The following is a 20,110-nucleotide window of genomic DNA, read 5'->3' on the forward strand; positions in this document are numbered from 1 at the left end:
AACATTAAACACAACTATTCAACCACATAATGTGTGAGTTTCATTATCTTATCATTTTTCGTTTCGATGATATTTACGTATTTGTGGGAATAGATAGGGGCGCAGATCTGCGTTTCTGCAATTCGGCTGAAGTTTGAAATGCCCTCGGCAACTCCTGATTGGTCACATGCCATGATGTCACTATTTGTGTGGTGGACTGATCCAAATATCGTAACTTGCCCAATAAAGGGTTAAAGTTGAAAAGCATAAAACACTGAATGAATGCTAAAAACCATCAGAATGTCATTGAACTAAATTGAAATCAATTTGATTTTACTGTGTTTATGGGAACCTGTGTGTATAGACCAATTCGGAAAATGTAAACAAAGCTGGTTCAACACTGGTCCAACACTGGTTCAGAAGAACTTCCAATGTTTTGAACGAAATACAACCAACAAAACATTTATAGCAGAATCAAATATCTTTAAGATTTAGTTTTATGAAACCGGAAATGCTGCTGGACGACTGTTTACATCTTGTGAAGTGGTCTATAATGTGTTCCTTGCCCATATAGTTCCTCTTGCACTATACCTCATGCTTCCGTAATTGTCTTTATGCACATGCATCTTTGATGTGATGATGTCAGCCCTTTTCCGTTCTTTTATCACAGTAGTTTAATTTCCCTTCTTTCTTGCTCACTACCCGCATGGATCATATTACCCATCTTCTCATTATTGTTCAGGAGCAGAGCCCTGGGCAATCAGACCAATGGTTTTTCTCATAGCCAGAATAATTTGCTCTGTTGTGACAGATCTCGATAGTGATCTTTTCTCAGCCTTTCTTTCTCTGACTGTTTCAATGCATGGGTGATTAAACCTGTGACCATCTTAGACAATATTCCTCCCCAAAAATGGCTTGAAATTACTATATTGATTCAAGTCAAATTTTTTACCAGCATTTTCCATTGATCTGTTTCTTCCTCATAGCTGTTCTGTCATTTTTTATATCAAAGTTGCAACATTGTGTTGGGATATGGTGGCTAGATGCACACTGCAAATTGTGGTAACGTTACATTAAACAGTATTTGTTAATTTATTGTTAAGTTAAAACATTATTTTTACTGATGCATGGACGTTAACATAAAATACAGCACAACTTTGCTTTAATGTTGCTTAAATGTTAGTATTGTGACTGTCATGGCTATGTAACATTATGTCTTGAAACCCGAAGAAATCAGATGTCTAGCATTAAAGTTCACCCCCTGCTAGTTTTGTACGCCTCCATCATGCAGTGTTGGACTCTAACCACTGCTACACCTACGCCAATCAGCACGCTACTGAGTCGCCATCCTCCTAACAAAACTAACTTCACCAAACAGGCAAAATATTTCAATAGCACCGTTTAAGCATTTTCTTAATCATTCTGCATACAGAGAAGGTCATTTTTGCTTTAGGCTTTGGAGAGAGGAACTGTGTTGTCAGTTTGAATTATACCATGGCACTGTGTGAGTTATATGTTTCCTATGCTATATAATATTTCAAGGTATGTCAAGGAATACCGTGATATTACTAAGGCATTTCGAAATCTGCATAAGGGTGTGTGATTGAAAGAAGAGAAACTGTATGTCATTGCCGGGAATAATCTAAATGTTTTAAAATAGTTTTTCAGTGACTGCCATTTCTTGTGAAACATTTTTGGGCAGTTTTTTTATTGGTTTCATCTTCTACTCACTCAATACACGCACACACACGGGCAATCTCTGTGCCTTGGCTGGCTTAGATTAGGCACATTTATTAAATTACACATGTCTTGTGTACGTGAAATCTGATTATCATCAGGCAATGACATCACAAATTGCTCCCTTGCTGGTGAAGGAAAATCTGAACAAAGTTATAAAGTGTCATGGCACTCTTGGTTATTTGTTTATTTTCCATCTGGTCTTACTCTTTCTTAGCAGAACCCTCCCCCCCTTTCACATTTTAGGTCCCATTGACTTGATAATAATCTTTCAATGGTATCAACGATTTTAGTATTTGGGATTCACAGTTTAATTTTCAGTCCCATAAAGAACAGTTTATTTGCTTACAGTGATGTCATACATCTTAGTTAAATTAGTTTTCACTTAAACCGAAAGACCCAAATCTAAAGCCTAACTGAGCAGTTAAATGAGCAAAGTGGCAGTTTCCATGTTAGCAGGTTTGTCATAGTGATGTCAACACAAAGAGAGAGGCAGCTGGAGCTGAAGTGTGTGCGTGTGTGAGAAAGTCTGAGAACTGATTCATGTTTAGCATTGACTGGCTCAGTCTACCAAAGCAGCGTGAACAGAACCATGCCGTGCTGCTCAGTCTCATGATTGTGACCCTATTAACAATGCTGTTCAGGGAATCATTCCAAGTTTAAGAATTAAAGCAATTAAAGCATCATCCCATTTTATCCTCCCAAACTGAAATCTATAGTAGGCCTATATATTCTGCTTTTAATATGTTAATGTGTTAATCAGTATACTGGGAAACCTTTACTTTACTACATTTCCAAGTATAATACTTTTGGCTGTACTTTACTGTACATGTAGTTCATAAAAGCGTCATTAGTTGCTTAAATACATAAAAAGTTATATTAGGCAGATCAGTAACTGAGATACCAAGCCTACAAGCATCATTTTGTCTGCCATTAAGTATAAATAAAGCACATACTGTAAACACAAGGACAAACACAATCAGATATACACAGACTGTACAGTACATACACACTCTACACACATACTTACTGAGAATATTAATCTAATCTAAAACAAGATTTTCTACATTCTGCATAATTCAGTCCTACAGCATGTTTAGATTTAACCTGTTAAACTCTGGGCCGTTTTTTGGATTTCCGCCTGAATTTGGCATACCCAATTTTAAATGCACACCATATCCACATACAGTGGCGTAAATAAAAAATGTTGGTGTCATATTCCAGGAAACCCCTCGAAATTTCATAAAATACTGGTGAAAGTGATAAACATTATTGTATGTGTTGTCAGTCCTATGAAAAAGACACAAAAATAAAGGCGCTTTTTTCTGTCTGTTTTTGAAAGTGTATTACTCTGAGCCTGAGGGCCACAGGAGCCTGAAGACAATTGTTCTTGATTCCAACAGGTCTCAACAAATAGAGGGAACATGATTTTTTTCTGTATCATGTGGTATTCAATATTATTCTAAAGCAACTCAAGTGTCCTTTTTTGTAACCTCCGCCTGAATTTGGCCTAACCAATTTTAAACAGACCCCATAACCACATACAGTGGTATAAAAAATTGAATACTTTTGGTGTAATTTCACAGTAAACCTCTCAAAATCGCATGCAACACAGCTGAAAGTGCATGTAACAAGCAAAACTTGGTGTTGAGTTTGCTTGTGGCGTTTTGGTCCACCTCCCCTGTTGCGCATTGCCATATCTCAGCCTCTGATTTGCCTATTTGGACAAATGAGGGGTCTACATAGAGGTCAGAGTCTGAGCTTCTGTTTAATATGTATCTCATGTGGATAGACAGAGGTTCAGATATTTTACTGAATTTTTAACTATCCAAGCTTTTATACCACGTTGCTGACGCAGCACGTCATTGGAAGCGGATATTTAACTTTTAAAACCACGAAAAGAGGTAGGAATGGGCTTATTTTGTAGAAAACAACCTAACGAAAAAGATTATGTAGCATTTGTGGCTAAGTGTAATGGTGGGATGCAGTTATTATCTTAGATATGCGATGGATGCGTTGTTTGTTTACAAATATCAATTTCATACATCATAATTCATTCGACTTGCATTCGATCTGTGGTAAAATATAAATAAATATTCGAGATCTATATTCTGTAGAATAAGTGCTTTCATTTGATATATTAACTTGAACATGTTGGACATATTTGAGCGTTATGAAAAATGTTCATGATCATAAACATACATGATTTTAAAGGTGCTATGACATGGGGATATGATGAATTTCAGGCTAAATTATTAAATTAATAAATATTATGTACGATAAATGCCAAAATGGTGCATTTCTCCAGAAACTAGAGACGCAAGCTTTCAAATGATACCACATATGATAGTGAGAGTTACAGAAATACATGTAACATTAAGGGAATACTTTTATGACATAAGGTTTCACATGGTTAATGCAGTTTTATGTTGCTTCAGGCGTGCAAGGTGTCCATTTAAGTGGACATGAAAAAAATAGTAACATGAATTGGCAGAAATCTTCTTTTTTTACCCCCCTTTATATTGGAGAACAGTTCATATCAACTGTTTATTTTTTTCTTAAGAGATTTTTTGAGCTGATGGAAACTTAAACTCTTTGGTTGAGTCTCTTGGTTGAGTCTATGCATGTTCATCCTAATGGGGCTTTGTGTTGTACCGGTTCTTACTTTTTCATTTCTGTGTCTTAGATAGTGGTCCTGTTATGCTATGTTATAAGTGTTTCATTATAAAAAAACGCCCACATTCAGTATGTGTGGGGCCTCATGGCATGTAAAGTGTGCACATATAGGCTACTTTACGTGTGGGTGAGAAATGCATGCATAATATGTGAAATACAGTATAAAAGCATGTGTTCTTTATGGTTGTTTTAATTGTGTTTGCTTATATATACTCTTATTACTCTGTATTGTAGGAAGAATGTGGGCATTCCACACATGTGTAGGATTCCTTACAGAGGTCTGTAGGTGTTTGTACTGTATTTTGAATTTAGTACTGAATTTATGTGAATATAGTTCGGGTCAGGAAGAGGGACACTTCATTATGGAACATATACGTAGATAGAGGAAATCTAAAGAAATGTTTTTAGTGTTGTTTTTCTTGTGTAAAGCATAAGCTGATGATGCTGTGACGTCCTGTCTGATATTAGCAGCAAGGCTCTATTTGAAGGTTTAGACATGGCTAATGTTGATAAAAATGCTTAATAAAGAACATCGTGGTCTGTCATATTCTTAGCATAAAAGATTATTTTTCTTGCTAGCTTGGTGAGCTCATTGTTAGTTTGACCATCGCTAAAAATACATCAGTAAATTACAACAAAAGAAGTTTATGCTTCACTGGCTATATAACACTGATCTTTAATCAGTGTTTAGTTCTTTATGCTGACAATGTGGATGTCACCCATCTGATTAATTTACTGTATATTGAGAATGGAAGCGTTTGCTTACAGGTGAGCGGTAAGTTGATAAATTCGCATTGGAATGGTCATGTGACTCAACATGGCTGCCTCCATAAGAAAACCCAGACTCATGAAAAATAACTTTTATTAGTCTACTGATGTGAAGAGTCTTCATTTTATGTGAGTATACAATTGTAAACATATTTTATAAAGTAATACAAAAAAAAAACCATGAAAAAATGTTACATTAATGAAGTTAAGTTTAAGTTAGCAGTAGCAGATGTCCATAAATATTTACACAGCTATCTAAATGCATGTATTATGTATAAAAGTGAGCATTAATCTTAATCTTTTTGTCAAAAGTTACGTTTTTAAATGATTCGGAAGTTGCCTTCCCACAATGACATGATGACAAATGGCTGATGGACTGGAGACTTTAATCTAATATAAGGCCTGTTAGACAGAACTAATAAAGGCTTTCAAATGGATGGAGCTGTGCATGTGTTGTATGGAGGCTCGCAGAAAGTAACATGCAGGCAGTACACTCTGAATGAGATTTATATATTAGTTAAGATGAACAAGTTGCAGATTTATATTATAGCCGATTTACATAGTGTATGTAAAATATATAAAAGTACATACATACTGTATATCTCTGTGTTAATGCATGTACTGTATATCCATGCAAAATAGATATAGGCCTAGATAAGTAGATATACTGTAATTCACTAAAACAAGCACTCTGACCCCATATTTAAGATGGGTATTATATTCCTCCTAACTGATGTGTGTGTGTGTGTTTTCTTATTCCTTATGTGAATTGAGTACTAAATGCAGATAGCACATGCAAATAACCCTCTCAGCTGCTGCAATTTATTCTCAGTGAATTCTGGTCTATGTTTGGAAAAATCAATATTGTTTCATGTTTGATAATCACTCATTTGATGTAAACATTGAACACAATTTTCCAGCAATAAGCAATTCATCTCGTTCAGCATTGATTTCACTGATCAATGATGTTTATGACCAGTTTGTGGTCAACCAACGTTGAATAATATATTCTTGTCATTGGGGGTCAGCATTGAGGATCTTACACTTTTGAAGTCAGAGCTTTGACTGGTTCTGATCTATATTGCTCTGTTATGCACATTTAAAACGGTTCTTCACATATATGCAGTGGTGAAAGGTGACCTTTTCATCCAAATTGAGACATTTTTATGCCTTTTATTGTAATAATGAAGATCAGATATGAGTTTCTGACTATCTCATAATGTAAAAAAGCTATTTGAATTTCATTGTAAAATGTTTATGTCTTACAGCTGGATAATCCAGATGAACAAGCCGCACAGATCAGAAGAGAGCTGGATGGACGACTCCAAATGGCTGATCAGTTCACAAAAGTAAGTATTAGCCACCATCTCAATCAATAAGACATGAAGCTTTAGGATGCCACAATTTGTTGGAGTTCTGGGTAACTGTTTCTTTGGCCTTTTCATGCTTTTCAAGAGTAACATTGTGGCATTACACCCCTTGTCTTACAATTCCCCTCTCTTTCTCTTTCACTTATGCTCGAAACAGGCTGGCAGGTTCCCTAAGTTTGTGTCCAGGGACATGGAGGCCATGTACATTGAGGAGCTGAGGTCATCGGTAAACCTTCTGATGGCCAACCTTGAGAGCATGCCTGTCTCTAAAGGAGGAGAGTTCAAACTGCAAAAGCTTAAGAGAGGCCACAACACCTCCATCATTGACATGGGCCAGGAGGATGAGAATCAGCTCTCCAAGTCTGATGTGGTTCTGTCTTTTACTCTGGAGGTACTTGCTCTTTTTGAAGGTTTCAAAAAAGCTCCTGACTGCAGATCAGATTGTTCATGTTGTGATCTAAAGTCATGTTTATAGGTTTGGAATGCAGAGGTAGACGATAGCAGGCTTACCCTCTGTAGACGTATAGGGGTTCTTTTCAAAGTCGCATTCGTGTTTGCTCCAAAAGTGAAGCGTGTGTTAAATTTCAACAGTAATGAATGACAGATATACACCCACTCCTTCAGCGGCTCATTAGAAACAACAAAAAGTTGAATTCCAGGGTATTGTAATGCAAGATACTGTGATATGCATATACAGTACATTGCAGTAAAATATAAATATTAAACTTAGTAATTTTTTTTCATTTTCACCCAAAAATGAAAATTCTGTCATAAATAACTCACCCTCAAGTTGTTCCAAACCTGTACAAATTACTTTGTTTGGTTGAACCAAAGAAAGGTATTTTGAAGAATGTTAGCAACTGAGATTCTGGGGCACGATTGACTACCATAGTACAAAGAATGATTGTATAATTTGACAACCATTTTAATGGTAATCAATGGTGCCCCAGAAATCTAAGTTGCTAGCATTCCTCCAAATATCTTTGTTTGTGTTCAACAATGGGGATCCATAATGTTAGAATGCAAGATGACCTCTTGGCACTCTAAAAAGTTTTTTGAAACATCACTTGATTGAAAACACTCGCTTGAGCTTATGAAATAAATGTTATTTCAACGTTGCACTGCCATTTTTCTTTCAACAATCCTTTTTGTATATAGCGAATGAATTTGATCCCACCATAACTCCCAAACAGTGTCCTGATGAAACAGTTGAAACTTTGATGACATTCATCATCAGGATTCCATCATGGGATTTCAGTCTTTACTTTTGTGAGATGAAAATTACATTTTCACAGCTATTCCTCAATACCTCATTACATCGGACATCATAAATGACAACAGAATGTCGGTGCATTGGCCCTATAGTACTGCACAAAAAATGTTATATGCCCCCTTCTGTTCAATGCATTTAGGATAAAGAAGAATTCAGAATTTGTGAGCACCAGATCAGTCTATGTGTGTGTGAAGACAAGCCTTACCTAGCACAAACCACATGGAAATCCCTACGTGAGGACTGTCAGTCTGCTGTAAACTAGCTTTAATCAAGTGACAGTATCCGAGAGGTGATATTCCCTGCAGAAGAGAGCAATAAACCCGTGTGATGTATGTCATGTGTTAACAGCCTGTTCCCTTTCACAGATAGCTTTGTCATGATGGCTTTATCTAACACATCTCCCATCGCTCTATACAGTATGTGACTGCTGTGTGTGTGTGTCTGTGAATGAATCAATACATCAATGGTGGAGCTAACTCATTTCTCACCTTTCTATACAACGTCCACTTTAAACCCTATGCTCAGAAAACAGAACTTGCACTTGATCGATTTGGGCATCATTGGTAATTTTGGCATGGACACTGACATTCACTAAGAAGGAGTTTTCTCTTTGGTTTTCACACAGGTGGTGATAATGGAGGTACAGGGTCTTAAGTCTTTAGCACCAAACCGGATTGTTTACTGCACCATGGAGGTGGAAGGAGGGCAGAAACTCCAGACCGACCAGGCAGAGGCCTCCAAGCCAACGTAGGTCACACGTACCACATTAAAACTTTGCGTGGAAATGTTTCTTTGCATGCACATTTCTTTTTTCTTTTGCTGTGTAACTGGTGTCGATACCCTACACAAGCAGGCTTTAGGCAAAGCATACTATACAAGCATCATATTTGTCTGTCTTGAGTTTCCAGGCCTGACGTGGCTGCTGTGTGGATTCTTTAGATCAGTAAATGTTACACACTAACATGTTGTGGATTTCTATGTCCTGTATATAAGGCACATTCCAACTCTGCCGTTTAAGGCCCGATTTTCACATTTCGCTTCTAAAACCGCACGGAAATCGTCAGCCCCGCCGCTTTCTCTCTTCAAATGACCCGCAGTGAGCGCACGGCACTCCGAAAAAGTGTACTATTTCCATCTCGATGCGGCGCGCCTAGAAAAATGTGCGCGTCTACATTTAAAATAACGAATATGTGCGCGGAAAAGACGCGAATTGTGAATCGGGCCTAATATTATTCTGAGCAGAAAGAAACTAATCTTAAATCCCATCAAATGCTGTTTGTTGAAGCTGTGTGTGTGTTGTGTAGCTCATTACATGATAAGTTAATCATGGTGTGTAGTAAGCTCATTCTGTTTGTGCTGAGATGAAACACTTAATGATGAGTTCACAATTCTAGGAATGTGAGCAAGGTTTACGAAATTTGTATGCTGATCACATTACTCAACAAAACTTGGGTGTGAGGAGTTCTTTAAGGTGTTTTTTGTTGTATAAGGCACAATCAGCTGTTCAGTTGCATAATATGATATTTGCTTTTGCTGATAAATTTTAGTCTGCGATGAAGTATTGACAGTTTTAGAAATCTTGGGTTTTAAGGGGCATTCACATTATAACTATAAAAATAATGTTTTAAAAAATGTTCTTAATTTAGGAGAATAGCAGGGTTCACATCACAAATATAATGATAAAGATATTGTTGGAATCACTTTCAGAACTATTTATTTTGCAGCTGATGAACGATTAAACATACTGTTAAACTGTTGGGTTCCGGGGTTAGCACTTGTTTGTTTTGTCTGTTTTGTTGTGTGTGTGTGTGTGAATGTCCCGAGCATGTGGATGTTGTTTGACAGATCCATGTGTTCGCTGTCTGCGTGTGAGTGTGCCCCGCCAGCTGCCACTGATCTTTCTCTCGTTAGTCTTAGTGTTATCACCTGGTGTTCATTAGTTTTGCTCCCTTATATTCACTGCCACCTCTCACTGTCCCTTGTGCGACCGTTGACTTCTGTTGATACCATACTGTTCCAGTTAATCTAGTCTTGCCTTGCCTAGGATCTTGATCTTGATCTGCCTCGCCTCGCCTTGCCTCGCCTTGTCGTGTGGATGTACGTTTTGTGGATTACCTTGCCCTTGGATTATTTTTCCCGTATTAGACTTTTCACCCCAGTATAGTTTAATCAGTTAACCTTGTGTTTTTGCCCAGGCCCCAGTCTTTTGTTATTTCATTTTTCCCTTTTTGGTTAGTGCCCGCTGGGAATTTTTCCCCGCCACTCCAGCGCCACCCACGGCTGGCTCTGCCGTTTCAAATGGCCTCTGGACTTTCTATCGACTGGATATGCCGGTTCACACAGTCTCGGGACTCTCTGACTTGCCGAGGTCACCTCAGCGGCCACTGGACTCTCTCTGCCTGCCAGCTTTGCCATCTCAAGCGGCCTCTGGACTCTCTGGTGGTGGATTCTGCCGTCGATGCGGCTGTGGAACGTACTGACTGTCAGCTCTGCCGTCACAACGACCTCTGGATGCCGGGTCTGCTAACCACTCTTCTGCCATCTCCAGTGCTGACCGTGACACTCTGCTCCTGACCTGTCGACCCTCCCTCCACCTCTGCTGATGCTGCCATACACTGGGTTCCCCAGTTGGCCTAGCAGTCAGCTTCTACTACTTGGGTCTTCCATTTGTCCAGCCATCTATGATCTCCCTCACCCGCAATTTAATCTGTGTGTCTTGGTAGAAGCCTGTCTGGAGATCCGTCGTAGACAACGACACGTACCAAGGCAGCGGCCGACCGTCACCGATCCTCTCCTCCTACCTATGTGTGTGGTCAACGGGTTTGGCTCGCCACCAAGGACCTGCCTCTCAGGGCGCCATCTCGCCAACTGGCACCCAGGTTCATTGGGCCTTTCCATATCACCAAGGTGGTTAATCCGGGGGCCGTCAGGCTCAGACTTCCCCCATCCCTCAGTTGGGTTCATCCTGTTTTTCATGTCTCCCGGGTTAAACCTGTGTTTTCCTCCCGTCTTAATCCTGCCTGCAGCCGACCATCCCCCCAACACCATGTCTTGTGGACGGCGCTCCTTCCTATTCGGTCTGGAGACTTGACGTGCGTCGGCGGGGGTTTCAGTATCTAGTGGACTGGGAGGGCTATGGCGCAGAGGAGAGGACTTGGGTGCTGTCCCGGGACATCTTGGACTGCTCGTTGATCGTGGATCTCCATCGGAGACGAGGTGAGCCTCTGGGGGTGATTCTGCCATCGATGCGGCTGTGGAACGTACTGACTGCCGGCTCTGCCGTCACAATGACCTCTGGACGCCGGGTCTGCTAACCACTCTTCTGCCATCTCCAGTGCTGACCGTGACACTCTGCTCCTGACCTGTCGACCCTCCCTCCACCTCTGCTGATGCTGCCGTACACTGGGTTCCCCAGTTGGCCTCGCAGTCAGCTTCTACTACTTGGGTCTTCCATTTGTCCAGCCATCTATGAACTCCCTCACTGCAACAGTCTGTGTGTCTTTAATTATTCAATTTCATTGTTACCCGCAATTGAATCCGTATGTTCGACATTCCTGACATAAACAGTCTCTCGCAGATCTCTAATGTTTAGCTATTGATGACTGCAATGTGGGTTTTATGTCTGAATTATAGACTGCGGTGGTCTGAAAACTGGATATTATATACTGATGTAACAGATTACATGTAATCGGGATTACGTAATCAGATTCCAAAAATCAAGTACTTGTAGTTAGAGTAAACTACATTTTAAAACACTCGTAATCTGACTACAGTTACTTTTTTATGGATTATATGATTACATATTATTCACAGAATGGCAGTAAATTGTTTACAGTTCAGTGATTCTCCTACATTTTTTATTTGAATTTTTTTCTACATTTTTCACAATAAACATACGTACCACTTATATACATGTGTGAATCTTCAAGTTAGCCAAAGGCAGCCGAAGTGGAGTAGTATGGAGAGGATTCACATCCCTGCTAAAAACTTTTTCTTATTACATCGCTAAAGGTCCGCAAATTCCACCGTGCATTTTCCATTTAACGCTCGCTACTCAAAGTCTGTGTCCGTGCACCCACTGGAGACGACAGATCGTTCCATCGACAGGTAACATTAGATGCAGTAGAGTCAACATTACAGCTAGTGCTTGATCTGCAGTAGTAATATTTTTGTAGTTTTTAAGTCTGTCGGTAATGTAGCCTATTGTTTTTGCTCTTGGTCTACAGTAACACTATTTTTGGACATCTGCCTAATTAAACTAGTAAAATTGATATCATCTTTCAACACCACATTAGCTGTTGTTGTTACCCTTTCTATGCCTTTACAAAAAAACGTGTTATGAAAAGAGTGTTGTGTTCTGCAGACAACTCTGAATAAAACAGGTAATATAGAGTATATTTTTTATATTTCCTGTACTGTGACCATAAGCGGTTCTTGTAAATAATAACTGCAATATGGAAACACTGCTAAGTCCATCCATCCATGTAAATAAAAAATAAAAAAACATCCTGCTAACTAATAAACAAATTTAAAACAACCGAACTACGGGACGCGTGAAGGGACAAACTGCTCATACTTTTTTAAACTGCGTTTAGATGTATTTCATTTCTGACGTTGAGATCTCTGGCAAAATTTAAATATTAAGTTAAAATGATACCTTGCAGATATATTGTTTATGGATTCATGGCCCTGTGAGCTGCATGTAACAGTCTGTATTATTATTCTGAATAAATATATTGATTTACATTTAAGAATTTGACATGAATATTATATTGATTTACATTTAAGAATTTGACATGAAAATGATGTTATGTTAGATATAAAGTAATTAAAAGATTTAAAAAGGTTTATAACAGAGGGGTGCCCTATTTGCCCTGCACAACACATCTCGTTGGGTTCACGAGATCAAGACAAGATTTTTACCCTATTTTTAAGTAATCCTCAATTATGAAATATATGAAAAATATAGTCTTGAAAAACACAAAACGCAAAATAGGTGCATTTTAAAAATTCGCCTTTAATGAATGTAATTTTACTTCTTTTTCCTCTTTGGAAAAGAGGAATTTTTCCTCTCTGTATCTGTCAAAATGATCCTGCTTCGATATACTGTATGTGACATCAAGTAAGATTTAAATAAAAAATAATCTAAATGTAGCCAGATTACATTACAAAAAATGTGTAATCTAAGGGATTACGTTACTGACTACAAATTTTGTCATGTAATCTGTAATAAACAACTGATTACAATTATTAAGTAATCTACCCAGCTCTGGAAGCAGGTGATGTACAGTACATTCCCTTTAGCGTTATAGGGAATGCAGCGCGCAAGTTAAAATAAACATAATGTCATCATTATCATCCGATGGTGTGATCCGACCGTTCACATTATAACGATAACTTTATAACATTAACTGTAACCATAACTAGCCTATATGGTCCTTTAGTCCTGTAGTGTGAAAGAACTAAATAGAACACAATTAAGCTAAAAAGAACACAATTAAACTAAAAAGAACACATTTAAACTAAAAGGAACACAAATGTGGAGACATGAAGATCCATAAAGTAGAACATATTGACTGTTAATTTTGCACACCAACCACTAACTGCAGATACTTTGACTTATTTTTTCCCTCCAGCTAAAACATTGGCATCATCAACATGAGGGCTTGCTTGATTTTGCAGTGCCATTTCAATTTCTGGTGTAAATAAGATTGTCAGACCATGATTATGACAAATTTATAATGTAAAACATCTGTCAGACGTGACTGAACTTTGCTAATATGTGTACCGCACAGGTTTACATTCAAGTTCATGTTGCACAGCATGTCTTCATTTTACCCATAATGCCACTGGGGTCTTATTGTTTAGCCTTAAAGGGATAGTTAACCCAAAAATCATTTTTATCACCCTTATGTCATTCAAAACCTGTATTTGACTCTTTCTTCTGTGGAACACAAAAGAAGATAAATTTTGAGAAATGTCTCAGTGGTTTTGTGTCCATACAATGGACGTCAATGGGAGCCAATGTTGTTTGGTTACCAGCATTCTTCAAAATATCTTCTTTTGTGTTCTGCAGAGGAAACAAAGTCATACAGGTTTGGAAGGACATGAAGGTGTGTAAATGATCCTTTAACTGTAAAGGATTTAGAAAAATTGCATGCTATGCAATGCAGTCAGCTTTGCACATGCACATAAACATAAAACACTCGTATCCACTCTCTCCCCGCTGAATATATACTCACTTTCCCGGATCAACAAGCTCTCACATTCACACGCTAGGCATGTTTTCTCCAGGGCTTGCTGTAATGCTAAAAGCCTGCTGGGTCTCAAGGGTCAAGCTGTATGAGGACGCATGAAAGAGACTCTAGAAAGCTGGGAAACTGCTGGTAGACATGCCGAGCTTTACCTGTCTGATCAGACAGCATAAGACTGCGTGTATTGATTCAGATACATCTCTTTAATTAAAGCATGTGAGCTTTGTGTGAGAGCGGGAAACAAGGCAAAAGTGAAAGACAGAAGAAAGGCTTGTGTTCTAGGCATTAGAAAAAAAGTTGCTTTTGTTGTGTGTATTTGGGTCTGATGAGGTTAAGGTGATGGTGTTTTGGGATGCATGTTATAGGGCTTTTCAGGCAGCAGGTTTTAGAAACATTATAGTGATTGAATGACGCTGTGACATCCACCACACCCCTTGCCATCCTGTTGAGCCAGACTATAAAAACGAAGAAAATTACAGGGTTGTTGGGTCATTTATCTAACTTGGCATTTAATGGAAGACAATTAGAGCGTCTAGCTTCATCTCGAGTCTAAGAGAATAAATTGCATGACCTGTCTAACATAAAAACTTGGTAAAAATGAAGGATGTCAGTTGAATTTATGATAAATCCGGTGCTTGACCCACATGTTGTCACGCTCAGAAGAATCGGACTCAATAGCCGATGCGAATTAAACTGATTTAATAAGTCAGCAAGAACATAAGGCAAGGTCAAGAACACAAAATAAGAATAACTGAGCTGGGCTCAGAGAGTCCACTGGACGAGGCGAAGGCGAGGTCAGGCAGGCGAGGGGTCAGTCGAGGCGTGAACAGTGTCCGGGGGAATGCAAACTCGTAATCCACACAGGAGAAGATAGCGGTGGTGAAAGATCCGAGCGGCAGATCAGTCCAGGGGCCCGTTTCAATAAGGAGGTTCAACCAACACAGAGTTAAAATGTGAACTCTGAGTTGATTTACACCGAGTTGCGAAACTTTGAGTTTTTGGTTTCAGAACAGCTGATTTGAGTTAGTTCTATCAACTCTGGGTAGACGTACCTTGAGTAAAGCACATGCACCACTACTACGACAAGCCATGATCAATGGAGCTCCGATATGACGATTCACCATGGCAACGCCACCAAAAAAAGCAACATGGCGGCAGAAAGCAAACTAATGTGCTGAAAATGTTTAAAGTTTAAATCTACCAATAAACAAATAAATGAATTAGTAAATGAATGAAACAACAGAAATAAAATAGAAATAATAAAAAAATCTTATGTTCTCACTCCCCATCAGTGCTCTTGTGATGATGAGTGTGACATGTCATGGTGAGATGTCCTATGTCATAGGACACTTGTTAGGGTGTCAGACTCTCGTGTCAGTTTCAGACTTCTCATCGGTTCGAACCCTGCTCGGAGCAGATTTGGGTGGAATGGCTGCACGTCTAAATTAATTGTTTATTACCTTTATCGCTTCATTTCATTATGTCTGTATTTATTCATTTCTTTATTCGTGCACTTTTTTTATACACTTTATTAAGTCATTTCTCATCCTCCATAGAAAACTACAATTTGTGAGAAAATGTAAGGGAAAGAATCTGCTCTGATGTAATACACGGCCACGATGGCTGATGTTATTGATGTAAGGATGAATGAGATATGTTTTGATATATCTAATTCACTGTAAAGAAAAATGGTACAGTTTTAATAACAATGCACAGGGAAATGACAAAATTCCACTCGGGTCCTAAATTGCTCTCCTGAAATCAAAGTAAATCACTATGAATAAATGCAGCCTCTTCACACAAAGGATCCTCTATAAAAGCACATATGACATTAGACACTGTGATTAGGGTTGGGAATCGTTTCAATTTTATCGATACCGATTCCAATTCTGATTCTGCTTATCGATTCCCAGTTTCGATTCCACAGTTGAAGTAAAACATTTAGATATCAACCTGTATGGTCATTTAGCCTGCTTATTGACTTGTTTGCAATATATATATATATATATATATATTTATGAGCACCGTTTTGTGTATATTTACACATAGAAACGCACCTTTTCTGATTTATTACCATTTGTATTATCATAGTTGAACTACATCATGGTTAAACTGCAGTTACTATAATGCAACTATGGTTAATTTGTGATTCCTGTGCTTCAATGCAAATTCTATAGCTAAACTATGCTTACTATAGTAAAAAATATCGATAATTTTCATAAGGGCTTTTATTGAGATATCAGCAGATCATGCAACACATGTACTTTTCTGAAAATATGCACACAGGAATTGATGAGGAATTCAAATTTTAATCTCAAGTATCCGATTCCTATTCCTTTCGATTCCGATTCGAAATTGGAATTGATTTTCGATTCCCAACCCTAACTGAGATGGTGTCTGTATGATCAAAATGTGTGCCATGAACGACTGTTTTAATGAATGAATGAGTTAACACCAGTTGCGCTTTAAAAGGGGTAGGAGATGGAAAGAAACTCTGGGTTTACCAAAGAAAACCTGCTACCAACCAGGTTAGGTTCACAGAGTAAGTTACTATGGTTACTGACTTTGAGTATAAGTTACCTCTCTTTTAGAAACGGGCTTGAATTACCCCGCTTTCTCGGGTTTGACACATCAAATTCTAAAACGGAAAACCCTGAGTTTCCCTCATTTCAAGGTTAATATACTCAGAGTTTTCACTAAACCTCCTTTCTGAAACGTGCCCCAGGTAAACTCCAAACAAGAAGCAAACACGTCAGGGAACTAAAACTAGAAGAAAACTGGGTTAATAACAAACTAGAAAATAGGCAAGAGCGAGGCTAAACATACAACGCTACAACAAAGAAGGAAAGAACAAGAGAGGAATATAAAGAGGAGAAAATGATGAGTGAGACAAGGAACAGGTGCGCATCGCCGAACCGCCTGCTGATTGCCAAGTAGCGTCAGCTGCGCAACATAAAAAGTAGAAACAAGAGAAAGGCGAGACAGGGTGAAGGAGGATCAAACCCGGGACCTGACACATGTAGTGGTGGTTCTCAACTCTGGCCCGCGAGATCCATTTTCCTGCCGAGTTTAGCCCCAACTCTGATAAAACACCAGAAGAGGCTAATCAGTGACCTCAGGAACAGACGTGTTCAACTTAATGTTGGGCTGCGCAGATTGTTTGGCATATCGCATTAAAGTACAGCGAGAGCGATTCAAATGCGTACCGAGCAATCTGCACTTAAATCGATATCGCGGTACTTAAATGTATACACTGTTAGATTTGCGCAGCGCCGCATTAAATTGAACGCATCTATTCCTAAAGACGCCGATTAGCTTGTTCGGGTGTTTTATATCAGAGTTGGGACTAAACTCGGCAGGAAAATGGATCTCGCGGGCCAGAGTTGAGAACCACTGAGAATAATAGCGCCTATGCAAAGCATGCTTGGTCAGTCCACAGAGGTCACGGTGAGCTTAGACCCAGCTGATATAGCAAACCACACGCTTCACCAGACCACAAGCACACAAAATAATTGCGCAGCCAGTCGCACAGGACACATTCCTGTGATCAGAAACTGGCAGACAGAGCGTGGCAGACTGGAACAGAACAGGCAGCTAGGTTTTTAGCAGACGTGTTTTTGACTGCTTTAAAGTGTAAAGTCTGCTTTTCATTGCAAATGATAAGCCAGTCATAGGGAAATGTTCAATGGTATGCAAATGAGTATATTAAATATGTGTTTCATTCTAAAGCCACTTTTTGTAATGTAGTTTTATTTCTTTACGTATCTGCTACAATAAAATAATTGTATTTATTAATACTTTTATCATTTAAAAGAATTGAAAAAGACAAAAAACTTTTCTCAACTCTATAAACCGGGTGTGTTGGTCTACTGTGTCATCACCAGGGGCCTCATTTATAACCGTTGCGTACGCACAAAACATGCCCTGAAAGAGGCGTACGCCACTTCCCACGCAAAAGATGGGATTTATAAAAACAAACTTGACGGAAAAATTTGCGCACCTGCACGCAAACTCTGACCCATGCGTACGGACATTTTGGAGACAGAGCAGTTTGGCGACACCGATGGTGAGTTAGTGAACTCAAGTTAGATTGCAAAAGGTAAGTGTGATAAAACGATTATAAGCATTAATCCCTCACACACATTTAATTTGACTTTAAATATCCTCATTATCACGAAGATTAAAGCTGCAGAGTTATTTGCGCTTGTATTGAGTGATACTTGTTTCATGCAGCTCTTGTAAAATCCAACTCAAATCTTAAATAAAAATTCAATCTAAATATTTAATCAGCGCTGTACGTCTCACCATCACACTATGAGCGCGTGAGGAGGAGATGATCCGACTGCATAGAATATAGGACAGCATCAGATAACACAGTGTAAATAAATAGCTAAATATATTTCCCTTACTGTGCATAATCATCGAATGTCAAAGTCTGGAAATACAGCCATTAAACTCTCGCACATTCGTTTCTCTAAATGGGTTAGGGTTAACCCTAACCTTGTAATCGGTTCTAACTAAGTTCATAACAAAACCGGAATGAAGAAACATTCGTCTTTAACAATTATTTCTTCAAATTTGATCTCAGGTGAAGGACACCAGTAATTAATGATGTGATTTTAATAAGGTGTTAATGATCAGTCTAAATGCTGTAAACATATGCTACAGAGACATTCTTTGGCTTTGATATAATTATTATAATAATTATAACAATTATTAATATGGAAATCTCAGTGAATCTCATGTGTGGCCATTTGTGATTTCGTTACGGAGATAAAGGATCGGGGATTTACATAAGTTTTTGTTATTTTTCTATCTGATAGCGGTTGAACCCGGAAACGGTATACGTCCATAATGGTGCGTGACGTCAGACTTAACACGCGGATTGGATGCCAGGCTTATTAATATACTAATAAGCATTCAGGATTCAGGTGCTTTGCATTGACTATTTATGGGTAAAAATGGGCGTGTACAGGGCGGGATATGAGGCTGATTCACTTACGCACACTTGCAGGTAATCTGTGTGATTTATAAAGGGAAAATTGCGTGCAGGTGTGCGTGCGCAAGGTTTTATAAATCTCAATTTTTGTTTGCGTACGCCCTTTTCAGCATTCTGGCGTAAGTTCACTTTTCATTATGTAACTTACATAGCTATTCTAAAGTGGTTTTTTGTGTGTGTGTTTTGATACAAGTTGTTGTGAGGACGTCTGGGTTACTCCTGCACTCGTTGGGTGATTTTAACATGTTGTAGGGGTCACGTATGGGTGTGTGTGTTTGTATAAGTGTGATATTGCTGGCAAGTGTGTTGGCATATATCTAAATAACAGCTAGATTAACACAAATTCTCAAAGGGATGGTTTGGCTAATGTAATACACTCAGTGATACTGTATATGACTGTAAACTCCTCCACTGCCACCTACAGGCCCTATGAGCACTAGCAGTATGATGCATCCTTTCACACAAATAAATTTATGCAAATAAATACAAGCATATGGCTTAATTTGTGGCTGCTTGTGACTGCTGTCATGTTGTGGGATATTTTCTGTCCTTTTCTATTCATATATAATATTTTATAGTTTAGTTTAGTTGTACTTTATTATCCAGCCTTGGCTGAAAATTGATCTTTGGTCTTGCTATATACCATCAACGATACATTAACAAACACAATATCACAATACATAACAATACAATACACAACATCCAGTTCAACATAATACATTTAAATGTAAAAACATAATTTACATTCCTAACCCTTATTCAAGAGACCTACTGCATTTGGTTCAAATGTTTGTTTATTGCTTTAGGTGTTCTATAACCACTACGAGATGGCAACAATTCAAAAGCATAATTCATAGGGTGTGTTGTATCTCTTAATTACTGCCAAAGCTTTCTTCTTAACAGCCATGCTGTATAAATGATCGTCAGACTTTTGTTTGGAACCTATAATTTTACACTCAATGTAAAATGATATATATCTGTACAGCTGCAAAAATAATTTCAAAATAATTTTCATTTTTTATTAATTCACTATGTATGTGTTTAGGGAAAATGA

At 38.4% G+C, this 20,110-nt stretch overlaps 1 protein-coding gene across 1 annotated transcript in view; it reads left to right on the forward strand.

Moving 5' to 3' along the window:
* The window catches only part of cadpsa (Ca2+-dependent activator protein for secretion a), a 105,874-nt gene that overhangs the window by 21,175 nt on the left and 64,589 nt on the right, over positions 1-20,110 (forward strand). The window contains 6 exon segments of the mRNA XM_057362768.1: positions 6,429-6,509; positions 6,688-6,921; positions 8,429-8,550; positions 10,182-10,359; positions 10,527-10,682; positions 10,830-11,108. Coding sequence (XP_057218751.1) covers positions 6,429-6,509; positions 6,688-6,921; positions 8,429-8,550; positions 10,182-10,359; positions 10,527-10,682; positions 10,830-11,108 — 1,050 coding nt within the window.

Source organism: Triplophysa rosa, linkage group LG20 (assembly GCF_024868665.1).
Source record: "Triplophysa rosa linkage group LG20, Trosa_1v2, whole genome shotgun sequence".
NCBI lineage: Eukaryota > Metazoa > Chordata > Actinopteri > Cypriniformes > Nemacheilidae > Triplophysa > Triplophysa rosa.